General features: G+C 45.3%; 1 protein-coding gene and 1 long non-coding RNA gene across 2 annotated transcripts; one reads left to right on the plus strand and one right to left on the minus strand.

Annotated features, from left to right (window-relative positions):
* Nucleotides 1-315: 315 nt before the first annotated feature.
* On the minus strand, nucleotides 316-5523 carry LOC116663198. The gene is made up of 3 exons (XR_004319341.1): nucleotides 5389-5523; nucleotides 2759-2921; nucleotides 316-500 (listed from the first exon to the last, which is right to left on the minus strand). It is a non-coding gene; the product is annotated as an uncharacterized LOC116663198 (long non-coding RNA).
* On the plus strand, nucleotides 5347-23093 carry NANS (N-acetylneuraminate synthase). Its single transcript, XM_006187775.3, has 6 exons — nucleotides 5347-5580; nucleotides 10239-10454; nucleotides 18247-18346; nucleotides 19162-19316; nucleotides 20710-20976; nucleotides 22856-23093. The coding sequence occupies exons 1-6, from the start codon at nucleotides 5449-5451 to the stop codon at nucleotides 23063-23065; spliced, it is 1080 nt and encodes a 359-aa protein (XP_006187837.1). The 5' UTR covers nucleotides 5347-5448; the 3' UTR covers nucleotides 23066-23093.
* The last annotated feature ends 500 nt before the right edge of the window (nucleotides 23094-23593 follow it).

The raw sequence follows: 23593 nt of genomic DNA on the forward strand, positions 1-23593 counted from the left end.
AAAGTACTGGGCATTAAGGACTTTAACATATGCACTGGGGTGGGGTGTGACACAATTCAGCTCATCACACAAGCAAGTGAATTGTGAAAACCTCTGGGCAGAGAATGGCAGTCAGGTGCTTATAAGCCCCCACAGTTGTGTATTTGGACATATAAGCAATGTGATTAAAAAGGGGACCTGGGGACTCAGGTTTGGAGAGGAGAGTCAGACCCTGATTTGCCATCTCCCATTTTGTGATCTCACTTCAATTACCCCATACTATATTGCTGTTTCAAACTATATTAATTCACATTAATTATATCATCCCCCTTTGAACTTGGAACTGGGAAAAATTATTTTATTTTGATGAGCAGAGGGCTAAAATGGCAGTAGGTGAGACAAATCAATTCAAGGGAATCTAGAGTCCCAAAATCAGAACCCACCAATCTGGAGATAAGAAAGTCGTATCTTCAGACACCGATGGAAACTTCCAAAATGCAGAGAAATCCGGGCTCCCCAGGCTGCAAGAAACCAGATCTCATGTAGTCGAATCCATCTGCTGATGCTGGAAACCCCTCAGCAACATGCCTGTCTGACTTTTGTTGGATACCTCAGGGATGGGGAGCTCACTCTTTATAAGGCAATGTATTTTCCACCTTTGAAAAACAAAGTTATTTATCTCTAGAATAGTAAGGCAGCTTTATTTTTTATTATCATGGGTGTTGTTAATTTGATAAGCAGTCTTCTTCAAAAGCTCTTATTTACCCAATTTCTTGTAACACTCTTGGCTCTAATTTTGCCCCACAGAGCTGCAGAGGGGGAAAAAATCTAATTTAGCTTTTTAAATGGAGTCTTGCAAATAATTGACATAATCTATCATGGCTCCCCTAGCCCCCAACCTCTCTTCTCCACAATTTATCTCAGTTGAATACTCTTGAAAGCTTCAACTATTGAAAATTCCTGTGACAAGGTTCCAATGTCAGGCTCATCCATGTTGTAGCATGAATCAGTGGTTCATTCCTTTTTATTACCAAGTAATATTTCACTGGGTAGCTATTATTCTATTTTATCCATTGATCAGTTGATGGACATTCAGGTGGTTTCCACTTTTTGGCTATTATAAATAATATTATTATGAATATTTGTGCACAAATTTTTGTGTGGACACTTTATTTCTCTTGGGAATGTATCTAGGAGTGGAATTGCTGGGTCACATGGTAATGCTATGTTTAGCCTTTTGAAGAACTGCCAGGCTGTGTCCCAAAGCGGCTGTACCATTTTATATCCCATCAGCACTGTATGAGGGTTCCATCTCTCCATACCCTTGTTTTTATGTCCTTCAGATTCTAGACATCCTAGTGAGTATTTGGTGGGATCTCACTGTGGCTTTGATTTGCATTTTCCTGATGGTTAATGATGTTGAGCATCTTTTCATGTGCTTATTGGTCAGAATATTATCCTTTGACACATGTCTGGATCAATCTGGTTGGCCTCGGGTTGGCAGTATCACATGGTTGAGACTAGGTTGATGGGGGGAGCGGTTCTGGTGTACTGGGGTTGTTTTTAGAGATGCTAGTGAGCTAAGCAGGCAACCAGGAGAGCAGTCAGACTGTGTTGGTGATGAATATCTGAGAGTCACCACCAAGGACACAGACCTTGAAACCCTGTGAATGGATGCTATTCCCAAGGACAATATGAAGAAGAAAATGAAAGTTCTTAAAGCTTTGGAGACCCTTGGAAGTTAAGAGTGAGAGGAGGAAGGAGAGACATCATAGACCTATTGTCTTAACTGGGGTGTGGGGTGAGGAGGAGATAAGGCTGGTGACAGATACAGACTATCGAGATGAGGCATGAGGACAGGGAAGGTCCCCCCAGGCCACAGGCAGTGGAAGCAGGCCAGGGAGCAAGGGCTCAGAAATGAGACTCCTTTCTCCTTAAGTGTCTGGGAAGGGAAAGAACCTGGGCAGGCAGTTCTGGGCGGTTAAGGGGTCTCCCACGCCTCGTCTCATGCGGTCCTCACTACTGCCCTCTGGTGGTGGTTGTCCCCATTTGGTGGGAAATTGAGAAGTTATTTAGCAGGAAGGGACACAGCTGGGAGTGAAACCCAGGCCTGACTTATTCCAAACCCTGTGCTTTTTTCAGGACATTCCACTGTTTCAGCATCCTGTCGGGGCCCAGCATGGGAAGAGATTATTATCATTGGAAGGAATTTGGGGTGGGGGGGTCCCAGCTTCAGTGTCCTCTCTTTAGAAAGACTCTTCCTGAGCACCCGTCTAAAGAAGGTCCCCTTGTTTGTCACACACAGCACTCAGTTTGTTTTCTTACTTGCCATTATTATAATTCATGATTTTATATCAATATGTGAATATAGTTTATAAACTACACTTACTGTAAAATGGAGTTTACAGGGAAAGGACCATGTTCTTCATTCCCCATTCTATTCCTGGTGCCTGGCATGGTGCCTGGCATGTAGCAGACACTCAGGAATTATTTGTTAGATGGGTGAGTGAGGTAGCATTTGGAAAATGGAGGCAGGTAAGGTGTGTTCAACTTTCTAAAAAAAAATTTTTTTTTGGACCTCATCACAGGTCAGAAGCCTTCCACAGAGACAGTACGAGTTGCCTTTCACCTCCCACACCAGCCCAAGGTGTGATGGTGGGCTTGTTTTCCCACGGACAGTATAAAAATGATGTTCATGTTACAGGGATGAGGAAGCAGGAAGTGGGTGTGGGTCAGGCTGTGACCAGGACGGGTGCCTATAAATGGAACAACTGAGCACCTTGGAAGAAGCGGATTCTTTGGCCACTTGACACCAGGGCAGGTCCTCGGCAGCTGGGACTGGGCAGCTTGGGTAGATGAATACTTCATTTCTTCTTCAGAGGAACTTTTCCAGAAAGCTGACTTCAGGGACAGTCATGTTCACTCAGGAGGCTAAATGTGGCCTGAGGGATAAACATGTGAAGTCAGTTATTCCTCAGTCTTCGCCGTCATCTTTCCTTTTCTGACCATTCAGAAAATATTTATTGGCACCTAGTAAGTGTTTAGAAGTCCTGTGCTTGGTGCTGGGGACATAGTAGGAAACAGTTCAGGCCCTGCTCTCAAGGAGCTCTTGGCCCTGTAGGACACAGTTACAATACAGAGGCCTGGTCTGTCTTGTTCACCACGGGCTTTGTGAGAGAAAGTGACTTCTACACTGAAGAGCCTGCAGAAGGCAGGGCTCAGTATGGTGGCTGGAGAGGAGCAGGGACTGTGCAGGCTCGGGAAACAGCCTGTGCCAAGGCCTAGAGGATGGAGAACATGATCCTTTAGGGGAACTCAAAATAGTTCAGCGTAACTAGATCACAGAGTGGCAAAAAGTTAAACAGGAGTCCTAAATTGGAGAAGGCTTTGCAGGAATCAAATTTAGAAGGGGTTTAGCATAGTCAGACTGACCACTGGGGTCCCCAGCCCCAGGGTCTCAGTTCTGGGAACTGGGTCCAATCCTCTACCTTGATCTGCATGACCCAGCACTCTGGGTACCCTAGTTTCTCCAAAACTAAGTTCTTCCTTGCACTCTCCTGCCAGTAGTGGAAAAAAGTCCATCATTGGTTTTAATTTGTTTTTAAAGACCTTCCCACATGTCCTCATCCATCTGGACAGATTGAACACTGTTTCATTATCCAAGCAGAAAAAGCAACAGAAAGCACTGGAAACTGGCTTTAAAAACAGGAATAAGAGTGGAATAAGGATTGTGTCCTTTCCTCCTTACTATAGTAAGGCAAGCCACTACTATATTTTATTGAAAGTCCTTATTTAACCACGAATAACATCAGCCTAACTTGCTTTGGTGGGATGATCTATTTTTAAACATGATTTCTCCTTTTTTTTTCTTTAAGTGTGGTTTCCACTCATTTCCAAATTATGCAAAGCTATAATGGTTTTCTTTAGCCCAAGGTGACTGAGTTACTTTAATTTTCTTTAGAATCAGGATCCGTTGCTCAGCCTCACCCAGGTGTGAAAGGCCATTTAAACTTGAGAAACATAAAGCAGGTGGCATCTTGTCTAGCACACTCAGCATAATGCAGATGAATGAACCCCACTACAAACTCCTTTTCCCTTTGGCTGCTTCCTCCTGGCCTCCAAATACGCACTTCTTCAGAGCCCCTCAACTTTGGGACCCACCTTGCTCTAGCCCAGGGTCCATTTTCCCTCTCCTTTTAACAACTCAATTTTTCCAAGAAAAGCTCGATTTTTGCTTCCTGTTACCTCATCTTCCCTCGACCACAAAATCGGCTTCTCCAGTGGCTCCCCCCTGCCCCACACGCCCCCCAAGTTCTTGCTCCTCATTCTCCTGCACTGCTCTGGGCCTTTGACTTTGTGGGTCTCTCCTCTTTGGGACACACCCTGGTTCTCTGTCCTTCCAGGGCAGCTCACTCCTCCACACTGCTTATTCCTCTGCAGACCCTCTCCTTTGGGAGTCTAACCTATCCTCAGTCTTTTCCTTACTCAGAATGGCTCCCAGATTTCTCTCCCCAGCCTAGACCTCTACTCTGAGCTTCAGACCTGCCTTCCTCCTGCCTGGTGGGCAGTTTCACCTGCATATTTATACCTTCGGATCCTAAACCTACTCTTCTCCCCTTCCATCCAGGAGTGCCTCCTCTTCTCCTTTCTGTTATTATTGTTACTTAGCTCATTAGTTATGCTAAGTCAAGCTGGGAATCAAGAGTTTTTTTCCTTCAAACTGGTTCTTATTTCTCAACTGCGCCTGCAACCCAGTATAATTAATGTATTGCAAGAGCCCTAGGCTGAGAGGCAGTCTAGGGTCCTAGTCCCAGCTCCGCTTCGGCTTTCTGGTTGGCTTTGGATAAGGCAGTGGAACTTTCTGAACTTGTTTCCTCTTATATAATAGGACCGGCGTTGAAAGCTTACTACAGGCCAAGTACTGTGGTCAGGGTGTTCTATACATCATCTCATGAACCTTAGGAGATGGGCTCTATATAATTTCCCCATTTCAGAGAAAAAGGAAATTTTTTCTTAGAAAGACTAAGGTATTCATGACCAAGAGCTGGTTAGCGGCAGGGACTGGGCTGGAACCAGCTCTGTAATGCTAACTCCAGAATCCGTTTTTTCCATTACACCGTCGGGCGCACTCTCCCCACTCCCAAAGCCGCCACCATACTCCTTCGGGGAATGTGGGGACCCCGCGACCGCCAGGGGTCAGGCGTCCAGGATATGAGCTACACACTCAGCTCCCGAGAAGGGCGCTGGGATTCCTCTTCCCGCCTCACCTCTCGCCTGGAGTGTGGCCCCGCCCCCTGACCCGATTGGCTGTCGGGAGCGAGGCGGCGCCCGGGGATTGGCAGCGCGGCAGCCACGGCTGACGTGGCAGGGCCGGCGTGTGCGTCTAGCTGGGCTGCCGACAGAACTGACCCGAAGCAACGGCTGCGGGGCCGTGGAGGGTGTTGCTGCGCCGGAGCGCGAGGCGCTGCCATGCCGCTGGAGCTGGAGCTGTGTCCCGGGCGCTGGGTGGGCGGGCAGCACCCATGCTTCATCATTGCGGAGATCGGCCAGAACCACCAGGGCGACCTCGACGTGGCCAAGCGCATGATCCGCACCGCCAAGGTGAAGGGAGAGTCTAGAGGACCCGGGCGCCGGGCGGGGCCTGGGAAGACCAGCCAGGGGAGGGGCGGGGCTGCGGAGGCCGGGACCGTCCGCTTCTCCGTGCCCTGCATCCGGCCTGGCGTCCAGCTCGCCAGGTCCTTTTCCAAATATTTGGAATTCGCTTCTTCATCCTCCGCCACCCTCCTGATTTGTTTGCATTACTACAGCTGCGCCCTAACCCGACTTCTTTCGTCCTCTTCTGGTAGCAGAATGATCTTTTTTTTTTTTTTTAATTGAAGCATAGTAGGTTTACAGTGTTGTGTCTGGTGCACAGCATAATGTTTCAGTCATGCATATTATGTATGTATTCCTTTTCATATTCTTTTTCGTTATAGGTTACTACAAGATATTGAATGTAGTTCCCTGTGCTATACAGTAGAAACTTGCTGTTTATCTATTTTCTATATAGTAGTTAGTATCTGCAAATCTCAAACTCCTAATTTATCCCTTCCCACCCCGTTTCCCCTTGGTAACCATGTTTGTTTTCTATGTCTAGGACTATGTTTCTGTTTCGTTTGTATCATATTTTAGATTCCACATAAATGATATCATATGGCATTTGTCTTTCTCTTTCTGACTTACTTTACTTATTAGTATGACAATCTCCAGGTCCATCCCTGTTGCTGCAGATGGCATTATTTTATTCTTTTAGAATTATCTTTCTAAAACAGATTTGATCAGGTCATACCCCGGCTTGACACCTTCAAGTAGCTTCTACTGCCAGCAGGTAGAGTTGAAACCCTTTAACAGAGCCTTCAAGACCTTAATGACCTGGCCTCTTCCTGCCCATTATTTTTCCTCTCTGACATCTTCCAGTGACAGTGAATTACTTCCAGTAAGTTCCTGAAAGTTGCTGTGGTCTCTCTCATCTGCCATTCCTTGTACTTACCTCATAGAGGTGTGAGGATCAAATGAGATAACTTGTGTAAAGCTCTTAGCACAGTGCTTGGCACAGAGGACTCAGTAAATGTAGCTGTTAGTGATATGACGTTAATGAACGTTCATTTTCTCTCTTCTCTTGGTTGCTTTCTCCAACCCCTTCCTGCAAAGCTGGGCTCCAATAATTGTTCCCATCCAGTTGCATTGTCACATCTGTTTGAACTTCTCTTTCTGTTAGACTGTGAGCTCCCTGAAGGGGGTGCCTATCATGTTCTTCATTGTGACTCCAACCCCCAGCATAAGATCTGCACTGTGATTCCTTGGCTTAGAGGTAGCTCGCTCCATCTTTTTCCTTTACTTTCCCTTCAGTCAGTGCTGTTCACCCAGTCATTCATGACTAGGTTTTTCCTTACTCTTTCAAAATTAACTTTCCTTTTATGGAAGCCTACTGAATCATAAAGATACTTTTTTTTTTTTTAACATAAAGAAACTTTTATTTTTTATTATTATTTATTTTTCATTGAAGTATAGTTGTTTTACAATAATATATAAGTTTCAGGTATACCACATAGTGATTCAGTATTTTTATAAGTTATACTCCATTTAAAGTTATTATGAAATAATGGCTATATTTCCCTGTGCCATACAATATATCCTTGTTGCTTATCTTATGCATCGTAGTTTTTATCTCTTAATCCTCTACTCCTACATTGCCCCTTCCTACTTCCCTCTCCCCAGAGGTAACCACTAGTTTGTTCTCTGTATCTGTGAGTCTGTTTGCAGCCTAAGTGTCCATCAACAGATGAAAGGATAAAGAAGATTGGTGTATATATACACAATGGAATATTACTCAGCCATAAAAAAGAATGGAATTCTGCCATTTGCCACAACGTGGATGGATCTAGAGGATATTATGTTTAGTGAAATAAGTCAGAGAAAGACAAATACTCTATGTTATCACTTATATATGGAATCTAAAAAATAAGAAGTACTATTAATGAGGAACAATTGCTAACTTTTTTTTGAGTGCTTACTAAGTGCTTTAAATGCACCATCTCACTTAATTCCTGCAACAGCCCAATGGAGAAGATACTGCTGGTTTCATTTTAAAGTCTCAGAGAAGGTAAGTGACTTGCCCAAGGGCACACAGCCAGTAATTCATTGATTTCAGAGCTTTGCTCCTAGCTATAGGCTCCAGCCTTTGTACTGTAACATTGTTTGTAGGGGGAAATTCCTGCTCTTAATTTAGGGAACAACTTTTTTTTTAGAGGTGTGACCTCTGAATCGTGAAGTTACAAAAGTTCCTAGAGATATTGAAGACATAGAAACAAAGTTATAGTTGTTTTTTTTTTCTTTCTGTGGAGGATAGTTCTCCCGGAAGGAGAATGAAGAGGTTGAGGCTGTGTTACAGTGGAAAGAGCCCTGGACTAGAGTCATGGCATCATTTACTAGCTGATATAGTCTTGAGCTTTTCCTCTCTAGGCTTCAATTTCACTCGTTTTACAGTATGTATGTATTTCTGTTTTTAAATTTAAAGCAATGGAATCTTTTGAAATCCTTATATTTTAGGATTTTTTTTTTTTTTTTTTGCCAAATGGAATCACATTTCCAAGTTTATTTACTCAGAGTGTGTTATGTACAAGCTAGCTTGTTCATACACCAAATCTGCTTAAGTATTAAAAACTGAGTTCTGTTAAAAAAAATTTGAGTTCTGTTAACTTGAAACCCAAAAATGCATGTGAGAGCTTTGAGCTGAGTTTATTCAGTGTCTTACTGAGGCCTGTAGCCTGGGAGACAGCCTCTCAGACAGCTCTGAGAAGCTGTTCTGAAGAGATAAGCAGGGAGGTCAGTATATATGTGATTTTGGTGAAGGGTTCACATATCAGTAGAAGGTTGCTGCTAGTCAGGAGGAACACATGTCTTAGTTAATGATTTTAGGACTTAGTTCTATGTGTGGGAAAATGCAAGAATCTGGGGTCATTGGAATTCTTCCTGGGATATGCATCTTAACTACCAGCCTGTTTACCCAAAGCACAGAAAGCCTCATAGTCCTGTTTTTTCCATCCTGAATTCGCCTCAGGGTGCGCTGTCTGTCTGTGGAGACCTGTCGTCTGTGGAGACCGTGGTGGGTTGTGCTTAACCCTTTGTGTAACTGGATGATGAGCAACATTCTTTGTTCTTTTCTTGTTCACACAGTATTTTAATAAAATAAAAATTTTATTATAACAAAATATTATAATATGACATATATGGAATATAAATGTATTATAATTAGAGATTTGCTGATTGGATATACTTTTAACTTTCAATTTTTGATGCAAAGGGAGTATCATACCTTGTCTGGTTCTGGGCTTCTGCAGCTTGCTTTCTGCCAGGAGAGACTCAATAAAACCTTGAACAAAGAAACCATCAGCATTTTTAATAGTAAAACAGGGACAGTGGTTGAGTTTTCTGAACCTAATGCTACAGAGTTGACCATAGCATTAAGCAGATAAATCACTCATATTTAGGGAAGAAGCTGAGAATGGGAAAGGAGGAACCTGCTGTCCTGCCATCCGTCCTCCCATACAACTGCTGTCAGGTGGAATGTGGTAGAACTTTATCTGATTTCTTATCATTAAGTTTCTGCTTTTACTTGACTTCACTTTACTACTTCCTGTAAAGGGAAGGTTTGCCTAGGTGTAGATAAGCTTTTTCACTGCTTGAGGGTAAGTCTACTTTTTGAGATAGAGGTGAGACCACAGGGAGGGAAGCAGCACTCTGGGAAGCCCTCTGGCCACTCTGCCAGACTCACCGTGCAGCTTTGGTCAGGTCACTCTAGGCCTTGGGATCTTCATCTAGACAATAAGGACTCTGCACAACATCACTTTCAGTTCTCATGTTCTTTGAGCTTCTTTCCAGCATCAAGTTCTGACCAGCACAGACATTTCTGGAGGAGAGGTTTTCAACAGCATGAGGACCTCTGTGTTTACAGAAATGTCAGTGAGCTGAGACTTTGGAGGGTTTTCTTTAATCCTTCTCTTGAGTGGCTTTTAAAAACAATTTTGAGAGATTGGAGGCTGGCTGGCAATAAAATTATAGCTTTCACAGACAACCCAGCTCTTGTATTATACCTTCTCTTCAGTAAGGCTGGGTCATTTCTAAGTTTTATTTGTCTGCTTTTTGCCCCAGGACCTCTTGTTCAAACAAGATGCCATGCAGAAAAGCCTAAGTGCAGAACAGATAAAAGCTGAGTTGTTCCTTTGCTTCCCACCCCCTTAAGGGGCTCCTCAGAACAGTTACAGGTCCTGGAGCCAGCCCCCAATGGCTGTTTGTGTAGCTGGAGACACAGAGCCCCGAGACAGGAAGGGATTTATCCAAGAGTTAGGGTCAAAGTTAAGCCAGATTCTGACTTTTTTTCCTAAATTCTAATCTGGTGCTCATTGTCCTGTGCTGAGTTACAGAACTTCTTCTTTAACTGTTTGATTCATTACTTTTAATATTATCGTACAAAACAAATCCTCCCCTCACCTTCTTTCTACATTTTAAGAGGGAAAAATAGAGGGGAACCCCCATCTCCAGCCTGTTCTTCCTTTGAGACTTCCTCGCTTCTCCTGTTTCTCGTTGTGGGGCGTTCTTAATGCCTCTGTCAATTGATGTAGTTTCTAAAGATAACAGTTTAATGTCAGTTGCCCCCAAACTTCTCTCCTCTCTGAGAATCCGTGGCCGGTCATTGAAAGGACCCCTGACGTATGTTGCAGGAGTGTGGGGCTGATTGTGCCAAGTTCCAGAAGAGTGAGCTGGAATACAAGTTTAATCGGAAAGCCTTGGAGAGGCCGTATACTTCGAAGCACTCCTGGGGGAAGACGTACGGGGAGCACAAACGCCACCTGGAATTCAGCCACGCCCAGTACAGGGAGCTGCAGAAGTATGCGGAGGAGGTTGGCATCTTCTTCACTGCCTCTGGCATGGATGAGGTGAGCCCTCTGCCGCTCTGTCATTCACCATTTTAGCTGGCCCAGGGGACAGCAAGTGGCCTGGTGGCTTTTGGCTTAGAGCCAGCTCCAGCCCTTGCTCACTTTAGACCTTTCTGTGCTTTCCGGACCTAGAGTTCCCCATAGCATTAAGTAGATAAACATCCACCTGGCTCAGTGAGATCTGGGGTGAAGAGAACGTAGTTGTCAGGGCAGGCTGTCTCTGGGAGCAGGGGGTAGCCACAGTAGAACACCAGAGTCCCTCCAGCCTGTGGGAGACCCCCCCACTACAAGGCCAGTTTTCTCCCAGTGGAAAGTGGCCTGGATTCTGAGTCAGGAAACCGCAGTTCTGACCAGAGTCCTCCCTTTGCTGCGTGGCCTTGGCTGTTTTGGGTTAGGTGGCGTTGCATCATCCAGAAGGGAGCGGCATGCAGGATGGCCTTGCTGACATCCTGGAAGAGTCCCACTGGTGCCAGGTCTCAGGTTCCATCTGCTCTGTGACCTGCCTCAAGATTCCTTCATGTGTTCTTTTTTTGAGTATAAAACAATTTTAATTATAAAAATAACATAATATCACAGAAAGTTCAGAAGACAGAAAAAAGGGGGGGGAACTGACCCATAATCCCTATAGAGAGCTCTTTTCATGTATTTTCTCTTGAAGTTGTTTTATATGCATATTTTATTGCCTGGTTGTTATAATTGTGAGTATTTAGTTCCGTGCATGCTTTTCCCAGTTAACATTATATCACAGCTTTTACATATATCTTGATTTCTTCCCCCCAACTTTATTGAGTCATGTAATAATGGTTATGAAAATATCTTGTGCTGAAAGTTTTTAATGGCAGTGTAATATTTCTTTTGGGGGATTTATAATGTATGTAACTGTTTCTTTATGTTTGAACATGCAGGTTACTTTCAGTTTTTTTGTGCTTATAAATAATGATGAGATAAACATCTTTGTGTGTTTTGAGTTGTTTCCCTAGGATAACTCTGCAGACACGATCATTAGATGAAACCTAAGAACATTTTTATGGCTCTTAAAACACTTGGGATTCTTTAAAACAGCCAGAATATTTTAAGTGACCCTACTTCCTTCTCAGGCCTCTGACCTTTTGTGTTGCTGTTCCAACCCTATGAGTTGTCTGTAAATTGAGCCAAAAGAAACATAAGTCTAGCCTAAGCCAATGGTAGTTTTAAAAAAAGAGGAGAAGCAGAGAACCTTGGTGTCTGGGAAACTTGACAAGTGCAAATTCCTTCTTTAACTGACAGTATGACATTCTTGACATTCTTCAAACCTAGTTGTACATTTAATCATCTTAGTTTCCTACTTCTGAATTATGTTATAGTTTAGAAAGCATCTTCACCTACAGTAGTATATTTTATCCCTACTATGCCCCATTTTACAGATGAACAAATGGAGGCTCAGAGGGGCCAAGAAGTTTGTACAATGTCGCACAGCTGGGAATTGGATCTTGGGGGCAGTGTGCTCTCTGTGGTCCCTCAGCGGCCGCCTGGGCGTCAGTCCAGATGTGTCTGGCGTCCCAGAGCTCAGCAGAGCCTTAGGGCTTCCACCCTAGCTCTTCACCACCCTCGATGTTGGTGGCTGGAGAGTCTTTGGCCCCAAGAGCTGCCTCGGGGTGGAGGGGACAGACTTTTTAGGAAAGTCTCCCTAAAGTCATTGCTGGGTATTTTCGTAGTCGCAACTTGAGTAAGAACTCTTCAGGAAATTTTTCCTGTGCTCCTGCTTGGTTCAGGCTCCTCCTTCTGTCGTGTTCTCCCAGTGCACTTTACTTCTGCAATTGCTGTGAACCATGCTCCTTCCTGCCAGCCTGTTAGCCCCACAGTGTCCCCAGTGCCTGGTATGTCATAGGTGCTCGGAAGAGATTGGTTGAATGAATAAAGAACTGGATGAGCCAAATAAAAGGGAAGGTTAGTGGCTTTTATCAGCTCCTTAAAGGATCTGCAAATCAGTAAAGGTTAGGCAGGAAAGAACGTGGGCTTTCGGAGGATCCGAGAGACTTGGGTGTTGTTTCTGGTTTTGCTATTAACTAGCTAAGCGACTAAGAGTAAGAATCTTTAACATTTCATGAGTATTTATGTTTTGCCAAGTTCTGTGCTATAATCTCAAAATAAAAAGTTTAAAATCTAAAAAAAAAAATTCCTCAGTTTTTAAAAGATTTTAGCTCAGTAAATATGACTAGTAGAAGCTGCATAAACAGAAGCTCTGTGGCGTCCTCAGTGATCAGGGCTAAGCGGCTCACTGCCCTGAGTGTGGTGTGCAGCTTGCTCTCTAGTGTGGACCCTGGCTGGATGGGCTGGTGGCTGCGTGCATGGACTCTGGGGTCCCTTTTTATTTTTAAATTGATTTTTTTTTAAATTGAAGTATAGTCAGTTACAATGTGTCAGTTTCTGATACACAACATAATGTCCCAGTCATGCATGTATATACAGATACGGATGTCCCATTTGAGTTTGAATATGGTTTGTCTGTCATTCCTAGTGAGTCCAGGTGAGGGTTATTTACTTTCCTTGTGCTTCTGTGTCTTTAGCTGAACCCCTGTCATCTTGAGTCATTGTGAGGATTAAATGTGATCATTCGTGTGAAGCGAGGCACATAGCAGGCACCCAGCAACATTAGTCACAGTTTAGGCTGGGCTGAGGGTCAGGACATCCGGGTCCTTGCCCTGCTTTGCTCTAAATTCATCTCAGTGTGAGCTTGGTGAGTCCCTTCCCTGCTCTCGGCCCCCATTTCCTTTGGTGTGTGAACAAGCTGCTGTCCAAAGTATCTCCCAGCTCTGTTGTCCCAAGTCAACCTAGAACCAGAAACGGCATCACTAAAGGTGACTTAGACCTGGAATGAGGGCTTTTCTGTTCAGTCCGTGTTTTCAGGCACCTGAGCTCCCGGGCGTGGACTCTGAAGCAGAGGACACCTTACATCTGTGGGGCTGCTCAGGAAGTCACATCTTTAGGTCGTTCACTCCCAGGTGGCTTCGAGGTGGGAATTAGGAGCAGTTGGGAGAAGGAGAGGAGCCCGGGTGTTGGTAGCCGGGAGCTGCCTTTCGGCAGGTTCCCTTTTGGTTCCCAGGAAGCGCTTCTGTTTGGTGTGTAGAACGTGTGCTCTGCAGCCGTGCTCAGTTCAGGTGCCGATACTGACACTTCTTCTGTGGGCTTGGGCTCATCATGTAACCTCTTTGAGCCACAGATGCCCCATCTGCAAAAGTGAGGTGATCAAGATGCCCACTCACAGGCTGCAGGGAGGCTCCAGTGAGACAAGCCTGTGGGGCTCAAGATCTGCCTCCACTGAATGACAACTGTTCTGCTACTTAGGACCCTTTCTTTTCTCTGCTTCACACTCACTGGGCGAGGAGGCTCCTTTGTCCTAGGAATGCCGTTGGTTCCCAGCTGCTCTCCTGACTGACCTGGGTGCAGGTAGTGAGGGGAAATGCATTATTTTTTTTTAACACCTTTATTGTGGTATGGTCCTATACAGTAAACTACACATATTTCAAATGTACAATTTGATGAATTTTGATAGATGTATATACACCCATGAAACCACTACCACAATCAAGATAGCTAACATTTCCATCACTCCACAAGAGGTGCAGTTTTCAAATTCCCAATTTATCCCTTCCCACCCTTTTTACCCCTGGTAACCATAAGTTTTTTCTCTATGTCTGTGAGTCTGTTTCTGTTTTGTAGATAAGTTCGTTTGTCTTTTTTCAGATTCCACATATAAGCAATATCATACAGCATTTTTCTTTTTCTTTCTGCCTTACTTCACTTAGAGTGACAATCTCCATGTCCATCCATATTGCTGCAAATGGTATTGCTTCATTCCTTTTTATGGCTGAGTAGTATTCCCTTGTGTATATAGACCACATCTTACTTATCTAGTCACCTATTGATGGGCCTTTGGGTTGTTACCATATCTTGGCTATTGAAAATAGTGCTGCTATGAACATTGGGATGCATGTATCTTTTGGATTATATTTTTCTCTGGGTATATGCCCAGGAGTGGGATTGCTGGATCATATGGTAAGGCTGTTTTTAGTTTTTTAAGGAACCTCCATACTATCCTCCATAGTGGCTACACTAATTTACATTCCCACCAACAGAGTTGGAGGATTCCTTTTTCTCTACAACCTCTCCAGCATTTATCATTTGTAGACTTTTTGATCTTGGCCATTCTGACTGCTGTGAGGTGATATCTCATCGTAGTTTTGATTTATATTTCTCTAACAATTTGTGATGCTGAGAACCTCTTCATGTGCTTCTTGGCCATCTGGATATCTTCTTTGGAGAGATGTCCATTTAGGTCTTCTGTCCATATTTTGATTGAGTTGCTTTTTTTTTTTTAAATATATCAAGCTGTATGAGCTGTTCGTATATTTTAGAAATTAGTCCCTTGTTGGTTGCATCATATGCAAATATTTTCTCCCATTCTGTAGGTTGTCTTTTCATTTTGTTGATGGTATCCTTAGCTGTGCAAAAGCTTTTAAGTTTAATTAGCTCCCATTTATTTTTGCTTTTATTTCCATTACTCCAGGAGCTGGTTCAAAAAATATATTGCTGTGATTTATGTCCAAGAGTGTTCTGTTTTCTCCTAGGAGTTTTATAGTGTCTGGTCTTACATTTAAGTCTCTAATCCATTTTGAGTTTATTTTTGTATATGGTATTAGAAAATGTTCTAATTTCATTGGGAAATGCATTCTTATGAGCCTTTGCAAGAGTTAATTTCTTTTCCTGCCAGGCACCTTGGCTGAACCAGCAAGTCCTGTCTACCCGGCTGTTGGAGGCAGGTTGGTCCCTTGTTCTGTGTTTACCTGGCAAGTAGCTCTGAGTATTTATTTACCCACCTAACTTCCTCATGTACAGTAGGCATTTATTGAGTGCCGATTTTCTCCTCTCTGTGTGCTGAGGAAGGTTAAGGCATGGCGGAACTTCATTAAGACCAAGAAAACTGCCAGGGCACTTGGTCAAAAGCTACACAGAGGCACGTGGAACTCAGCTGAAATGAGCACAGTGCCTTTGGTCTAAATGGAGAATTCTGTTCAGAAAGCCAGTGGGAGCCATGAAGTAGCGGTGGCCCTGAGGGACCCATCCTAGCGGAGCTGCCCTTTCCTCCCTGCACCTGCCTCTACCACGTCCTTTCCTCTGCCACCCCTGCCTGCTCGTGCTGCATTCCGACGGGGCCAGCGGGCTCTATGTCCCCCTTATCGTTTCCTCACCCTGACTGGGCAGTCCTCCAGCACCCCTGTTCTTGCCAGCTTATCACCACAGATCCAGAGGGGAGTGGAAGCACCTCTTAGATCAGCGGACCCCCACATTTCTCATGGGACACAATGTGGAGAGGGGGTTCTGTGGGCACACATTGTTGATTATCATTAATTTATTAATTTAGAATCAAAGCCTCTCCCCCAAATAAACAAGGATTCTGAGTTGAATAAGTGTGGGAAGCACTGGGGTAAAATAGCTGGACAGGTGTATTTACTGGGACCCTCTGGGAGGGAGTCTGGCAGTGCGGTGTTTCACCCAAACCAGTTTGCTGGTGGGACCCTTTTCTGTGTGTTTAACCCAGTTAGATGCCTGGGGTTGGGGGGCGGTGGGTCATACTCAGCCAGGTTCCTTTCAGACAGATTCAGAAAGCCTTTCTGCTGTGGAGTGGGAAGGGGGAGAAGTTGTAAGACTGCCTGGCTGCATTGTACCCCTGGATGGAAGGGATCAAACAGCAGGGTGGGCAGGGCTAGAGGAAGCCAGGAGTCCACGGAGAGAAGGAGGCCACTGACGCTGACCCAGCCTGAGGGGGCCTGGGCATGGCGATATGGCCACAGGGTGGAAGGCTAGCCTTTTCCGGATTATGGCTGAAGTTGGCACCCTTTGCAGAGATTAACCCAAAATGGCAGTTTTCTAAATGGCCACTAGGTGGGGCTGGCTCCTCAGGAGGGCTGCAAAATGAGGTGCACAGTTCTCTTCCAGCACAAATTTTGTCCTTTTCCTCATTTGAAAATTGTAGAGCTCCATGCACATTTTACAACTAGCATAGGTAAGCATTTGCAAGTGTTTTTTCTGTACATGGCCCCCCACCTTGCTCCTGTTCGCTCTGCACCTCTCCTGAGTGGGCTCCTCCATCTCTGTGCTCTTGGGGACTTTTTCATCATGAGCCACGCTCTCACAAGTTGACCATTATATAGATGAAAACTTAGCATAGGGTTTCCCCTCTTAAAATGGAAAACACTCTCTTCATCTGCCAGATAGAGTAAGAAGGATGGGAACGTTAGGCTTTGTTCAATAAATATATTAAAACTGAATACTTTTCAGTTCCATCTTAGGGCTGGTTAACAGTAGAGAGAGTGACATAGAAAACTATGGAAAGGAAAGGAGAGATGAGGAAGAAGTAAAGCAGAGGGGAGGAGGCACCAGTGTCTTAGCACACTTGGAGGTGAGTGGCGCTTGGGCCATCTCCAAGGTGTCTCTTGGACTGAGGGGCCATCTGCCTTTGAACTGTTCACTGGCTGGTTAGCCACTCTGAATGTCTCTCCCAAACAGCTCTAATACCTATGTTATTATAGTCTTAACACATGAGGACAGTGATTCTCTGAGTGTGGCCAGTGATTGGAGTAGCTCATCACCTGCTGGGAAGATGGACAGAAGCTCGGGCAGCAGTGGCTTGATTTAAAGAGCCTACTGGCAGAATGACCTTCTCAGACTGCTCCTAACCATCCCCAAGCCCTTTGGATTTTCATGCTGGTAGTCTCGCTCCTTGCTATTCAGGGTATGATTCTTGGAGCAGTAACAGTGGCATTCCCCGGGAACTTACAAGAAATGCAGACTCTCAGGTCCCACTGTAGACCAACAGAATCAGAATTTGCATTTCACTTGAGCAAAATCCCTGACAGGTTCCTGGGCCCATATTAGAGTGTGAGAAGCACTGACCTAGCTAACCAAGTCTTCCAAACTTACTTTTGAGACTCAGCCAGCATTTTAAGATAGATGAACTTAGATATTTGGAAACATTCCAAGACATTGATTCGCCCTGCTTCTGGTTTTCAACTTCAGTTTTTAAAAATAGCAATGAAAAGTAATTTGGGGGGTCTTGTCATTTGACAGCAAGTTGAGATTTTACTCTTAAATCCTGAGGTCCTTTGCCAATTTCCTGAGTGTTACTGATGAATCCCAGATAAGGATGGTGAAAGGCCCTAGAGAGGTAGCCTCAGACGATGTTGTGTCCAAAAAAGTGACTGAGGTTCATTTTTCCTGTGAGCAGCATGGTTTGAGGTCTGAAAGGGCTTGGGTTTGATGGGCCCTGCCAGCTGTGGATTAGTGTGTGTCAGAGCTGGGCCATCCAGTGCTCCATTTTTTTCTACTTTCGGCAAAGATTGAAATGGCTTCTTTTCCTGGCTCTTTGGTCCTGAAGAAAGGGTAAAACCTTTGAGGAACTTCCACTTTCTCACTGCCTGCTTTTCTGGGTCAAGATTAGGTCTTCTCGTTTGTTCCCTGGGCCCCTGGGGAAGGAAGGTCTGGCCAGGGGTCCCATTCACTTCAAGATTCTCATGGCCAGTGCGGGCCAGCATGCAACGTTTGTTGGACAGACGGATGGTTGGATATGAATGCAAGGGTGTTTGAATTTGAATGAAATGACTGATAACAAATCTGTGTCTGCTTTCAAGTTGTTGAGAGTCCCTCTTGCTGGGCAAGAGAAGGGATTTTTCTGTTTGTTTGTGGCTCCTCACCTGTCTTCAGGACAGTGATTTTGAACAATGGTGAAAAAGAGCTCCCCCTCTGATTTTTGTAGATGGCAGTTGAGTTTCTGCACGAACTGAATGTTCCATTTTTCAAAGTTGGATCTGGGGATACTAACAATTTCCCTTATCTGGAAAAGACGGCTAAAAAAGGTGAGTGTTTCATTTTTGTCATATAATCTGAGTCCAGACCCTCTTGTTCTTGCTCTGTTAATAAACAACCCACCAAAGGAGTCTCCTGAAGATAGGTTTTCCAGTCAGCATATTCTCCCACTTTTTCATTTGCTGACTTGAAAGGAAAGTAATTGAGGATAAGACAGTTTTTTAACAAAAATTTTTAAATTAAAATTTTTTTTAATTTCTAAGAATATCTATACTAAATTGAGGATATGACAGTCTATATAAAGCTTCTTAGAGGAAGGTCTGACTTTGAGAAATATTCTGTAGGTATATTACAATGTCTAACCTCTGTACGTCACAGTTTGTAAAGTGGCCTTACAACACGAGTGGTCTCACTTGATCCTCGTAACAACCCTGGGGCTGAAGCAGGTCGTATAACTGTGATGCTCTCTACTTACTTCACAGACGAGGCATCTGAGACCACACAACGTAGACGTGGCAGCTCTGGGCCTCACACTCTTGCATCTGGGGCAGTGTTCACCTTACCACACTGTGCAACCTCTTAATCCAATGAGATGTTCATTTTTCTCTGAAGAGTGTGGAGTTCCTCTTAATTTGGTTCACTTTGCAAAACGATGATGTTGCGGGGGTGAGGGGTCTGCATTTCCTATAGTTGAGGACAGGACCCCACCAAGCTCACCTCTGTTCCCCCAGCAAGGCTGGCACAGTGTTTGAGAGCTGTTTGTAGGGTTCAGTGGAACAATGAGACCAAGAGCAGGGGTGTGCTTAAGGGATAGTTAGAAGCCCTAAAAAGAAAGTGGTGGCAGTGTTGGTGTTGGGTCCCGCAGGCCGCCCCATGGTGATCTCCAGTGGGATGCAGTCGATGGACACCATGAAGCAAGTCTATCGGATTGTGAAGCCCCTCAACCCCAACTTCTGCTTCCTCCAGTGCACCAGTGCATACCCACTCCAGCCTGAGGACGTCAACCTGCGCGTCATCTCGGTGAGCACGAGGGAGGGCCGTTTGTCTGATCGGGCCATTTGCTGTGGGGCAGATGCTGCCCAGATCCTAAACAACCTTGCTTTGTAACTTAAACATCCTTTGACAATCCTGCTGTTACAGAATCTAATTAGAACCAGCTCTGAGGTTAAAGAAGCAGATACATTCTAAAGATCATAAATTAAATTTTCTTAAAGCCAATCTTAATTTTGCTCATTGTAAAAGTTAAGGTGGCGTCTTCATAATTATCTATGTACATTTTCTTTACCAGTGTGTCTTCGCCATTAGTGGTTCCTCTTCTGTGAATGGCTGGCTTATATATCCTTTCTAAGTGAGTTGTGGGTAAAAAAAAAAAATTAACCTTTTTGGAAATGACACTGCTATCTTTTTAACTAAAGTTTCTGTCCCTCTCAGTTCAGTAGTCTTTTCTCCATTTCTAGCTCATCTCTAAATCATGTTATTTTTAAAACATGATTTTTTAAAAACTCAAACAGCCCTGAAATACATAACATAGCAAATGAACATCCTCTCTAATCCCATCCCACAGAGATTACCGTAATTAACAATTTAGTGTATGTGATGCCAGATAGTTTCCTCAGTTTTCTTCCTTTGTGAAGCACGGTCCCCCCTAAGGTGTGCGCATGGCCTCTCTCTGGAGAGCAGGGCACGGTCAGAGTTAAACTGCCAGCCCGCCCCTTGGGCCCAGCCCACCCGAATCACAGCAGGGTGAGTCCTCTGACCCAGCACCCTGCACTTCTTTGTCCATCTCACACCCGTAAGCCTGGTTTTCGAGGCCTTTGCCGCTCAGCCATCCTAATCTTTTATTAACTCCCATCTGGGTCTGTCTGCTATACGTAAGCTTCCTCGTCACCTCACTGACAAGACTCACTCGACTTAGAATGTCTTGTGTTGCATCCAGTGAATTACAGACAACCAGTTAATTATTTAGCATTTTCACCAAAGGACTGTCTTGGGATTGGGCTGTGTGCTTTACTGATGATGGTACTTGTGCATGTAGCACACTTGCTTTCAGCAGCTCAGGCTGCTTAAACGGGGCAGATGCTTTTTGGACGAGTTTAGGCATTTGGTTATAGTCCTGTTATTATTCCTGGTGGCTTGCACAGTGTGAAACGTCCTTCAGATGCATTCTTGATAACAGTAGCCATTACTTTTGAGCATTTACAGTGTGCTGAGTGCTTTCCACGTGTTCACGGCAGCTCCCACCAGGTACAGTTGTCCCAGGAAGGAGAGGCTCAGAGAGCCTCAGCGTCTTCCTGCAGCTGTGTGGATAGTGAGCAGCTAAACTTGGGCTCAAACCCTGATCTTCGTGACTCTGGATGTATGCGGAAAGCACCACAATATTCAACCTTCTTTCTTCTCTTTTTCTACTTTAAAGGAATATCAGAAGCTCTTTCCTGACATTCCCATAGGGTATTCTGGGCATGAAACAGGCATAGCGATATCTGTGGCCGCGGTGGCTCTGGGGGCCAAAGTCTTGGAGCGTCACATAACTTTGGACAAAACCTGGAAAGGGAGTGACCACTCGGCCTCGCTGGAGCCTGGAGAGCTGGCCGAGCTGGTGCGGTCCGTGCGCCTCGTGGAGAGGGCCCTTGGCTCCCCGAACAAGCAGCTGCTGCCCTGTGAGATGGCCTGCAATGAGAAGGTGGGTCCTCCTGATCCTGCCAGGCTCCACCGTGGGGAGGGGCCACAGTGGGCTTACCTGAGAGGTAGTTAGTACCAGCCCTACCTGAGCCCAGGCTAGGGCAGGGATGCAGGGATGTTGCTTTGAGCCTTTGAGTTCTTTTGGGTTCATTTTATAGTTTTCCATTAAGTCTCTGAAGCCTGTCACCCTGGTGCTCTAGACCCTGAGAGATGTCAGGGCAGGGGAGTGTCTGGGTCCTCATGAGGCACAAACGTAGGTCAAGCCTGGGGTCCTGTGGAGTAGGTAAGCCTTGAGAAACATTCAGGCAGAGGGGTTCCGTGAGGCAGTGGGTGAAGGGCCTGTGATATGTCGAGGCATCCCTAAGTGCGGGAGGCTCTGGGTGGAGGGGAGCAGGGGGTTGTCACAGGGCTGGTGGGGGATGATGCAAATGTTCCCTCAGGGGGACGGTATAGCTCAAGTGGTAGAGCACATGCTTAACATACACAAGGTCCTGGGTTCAATCCCCAGTACCTCCTCCAAAAATAAACCTAATTACCTCCCCCTGAAAAAAATAAATTAAAATAAAAAATTTAAAAAAAGAGAAAAGAAAAAACAAATGTTCCCTCAGGAGCAGTTTGAGCTGCACAGCATTAACCTTCAGACAGAGGGGACGGGGAGGCCGAGGAACCCTGCCTGGCACACTGAGCATCTGGGCTTCCTCACAGCCATAGCCTACACCTGTCTTGGCCTCTGAGTCGAGAGCCAGGCGGCCCGGGGCTACTAGGAGAGCAGCCCTCCTCACATGACGCAGGTGGTCTGAGTGGAGGCAGAGATCAAACACTGGGCCTGCATGAGGAGTGTTTGCCATCTTTTATGCTGTCCTCAAATTGAAGATGCATATACACCAAGAAATTAAAATAGTTAAATAAACAAAACTGAACAAAAACCCAGCTACTTTAGAGAGGAAAAGGGGAGAGAACTGGACCAGAAACTGGAATGAGAGATGTAGCAGTTGAGTACTTGGTTTGGTTCTGAGCCTCCAGGCTCCCTGGGCAAACAGTGAAAATATCACAGGATGCATAATCTGATAGTCATCCCTTGGGAGACTTTTTGTCCTGCCACTAAATTCCAGAGTAGATTCCTTGGCCCCTGCCTGGAGGATGTAGCGGAATGGAAGAGATGATTTGTTGACCCGTGTTAACAGACAAGACAGAATCGCTGGTCATGATCTTCACGTCTCCTTTGTTCCCCTTACCTGTCCGTCCTGTCTGTCCACCCTTCCTAGGAGGCCCCCTTTCTGTTCCTCTGAACAGCAGTCATCCTCACCGTCTTGTGAGCCCTCCATATTCCTATTTTACCGAGCAAGGGGACCATAAGGTTTGTGTCCGTCGAGAGCAGTGGGCCAGGAGTCAGGAATCCTAGGTTCTCCTGGCTCCTCGTAGCCTTGGCCGGGTTACCTGCCCTCTGTGGACCTCAGTTTCCCCATGTTTAAAATGAGATACTGAACTAGACGATGACAAAGTAATCTTAATTTTTATTTATCGAGAGCATTCTACGTTCCAGGTAGATTACATACATTATTATCATTAATCCTTATAGTTGTGTGACAAGATAGAGGCACTGTTGTTTCCCATTCTACAGAGAAACTCAGCCACGATTTGGATCTGGCTCTTTGGCTCCACATCCTGAGTACTTTATTATAAAGGCCCCTCCTCTGAGTCCCCTTGACACTGGCTGAGTCCCTGCTGTGTGTGAGATACTGTTTTAGGCACCAAAGGGGAAAACAGTCCCTGCTTTCAAGGTACCCTGTGCAAGAATACCGATCGGGGACCTTGGGGATAAAGCAGCATGTGTTAGTTATTTCTGTGAGGCTGGCACTGAGTCTTTATTTTATCCACAGCTGGGCAAGTCTGTGGTGGCCAAAGTGAAAATCCCAGAGGGCACCATTTTAACACTGGACATGCTCACTGTGAAGGTGGGTGAGCCCAAAGGCTATCCTCCTGAAGACATCTTTAGTCTAGTGGGCAAGAAGGTCCTGGTCACTGTTGAAGAAGACGACACGATCATGGAAGAATCGGTAGAAAATCATGGCAAAAAAATCAAGTCTTAAAATAAAGTGCCATTCTCTGAATTCTGAATTGCCTTGTGGGTACTGTCAGGTGCCTTTGAGTGAAATGGGGTGGGAGTGGTTGTCTCCAGGGACCTGGCTTTCATCCCCTCCATGCCCAGACAACAGACATTTTGGGGCCAGGCCCTGGACCAGGCCCGGTGCAGGGATTCAAAGAGCAGATAGGAGCAGCCTCTGCCTCAGGTTGGCCGGCCCAGAACGTGAGGTGGGCTCAGAAGCATCTCATCACCCTCCAGTTGCTGTGAGGGTGCAGAGGCGTGAGTACTGGCTGAATGGGCCCTCTCCTTCCAGCCTGCCTTCTTCCTGCCCACAAGTCATCCCTAATGACCCGAAATCTCCCGTCCTTCCAGACCTTCAGCTGTCTCTCCTTCTCCACTGCCCTTATCCTCCGCCCGCCCTGGGGCCGAGTAGTTAACTGTATAGCGACAACTCGGCATTAGAGAAGGGGTGGCCAGAGTGTCTTGCAGGCAAAGAAATGCCCAAAGTACTCATGTGTCTGAGCAAAGAGGG

This window comes from Camelus ferus, chromosome 4 (assembly GCF_009834535.1).
Source record: "Camelus ferus isolate YT-003-E chromosome 4, BCGSAC_Cfer_1.0, whole genome shotgun sequence".
In the NCBI taxonomy this organism is placed as follows: Eukaryota; Metazoa; Chordata; class Mammalia; order Artiodactyla; family Camelidae; genus Camelus; species Camelus ferus.

Bases quoted from the DNA above. Each gene is read 5' to 3' on its own strand.
- NANS (XM_006187775.3), top strand. From the start codon at position 5,449: ATGCCGCTGGAGCTGGAGCTGTGTCCCGGGCGCTGGGTGGGCGGGCAG. The intron at 19,317-20,709 runs GTGAGCACGAGG...TCTACTTTAAAG, and splicing joins TCAACCTGCGCGTCATCTCG to GAATATCAGAAGCTCTTTCC. The intron at 20,977-22,855 runs GTGGGTCCTCCT...TTTTATCCACAG, and splicing joins AGATGGCCTGCAATGAGAAG to CTGGGCAAGTCTGTGGTGGC.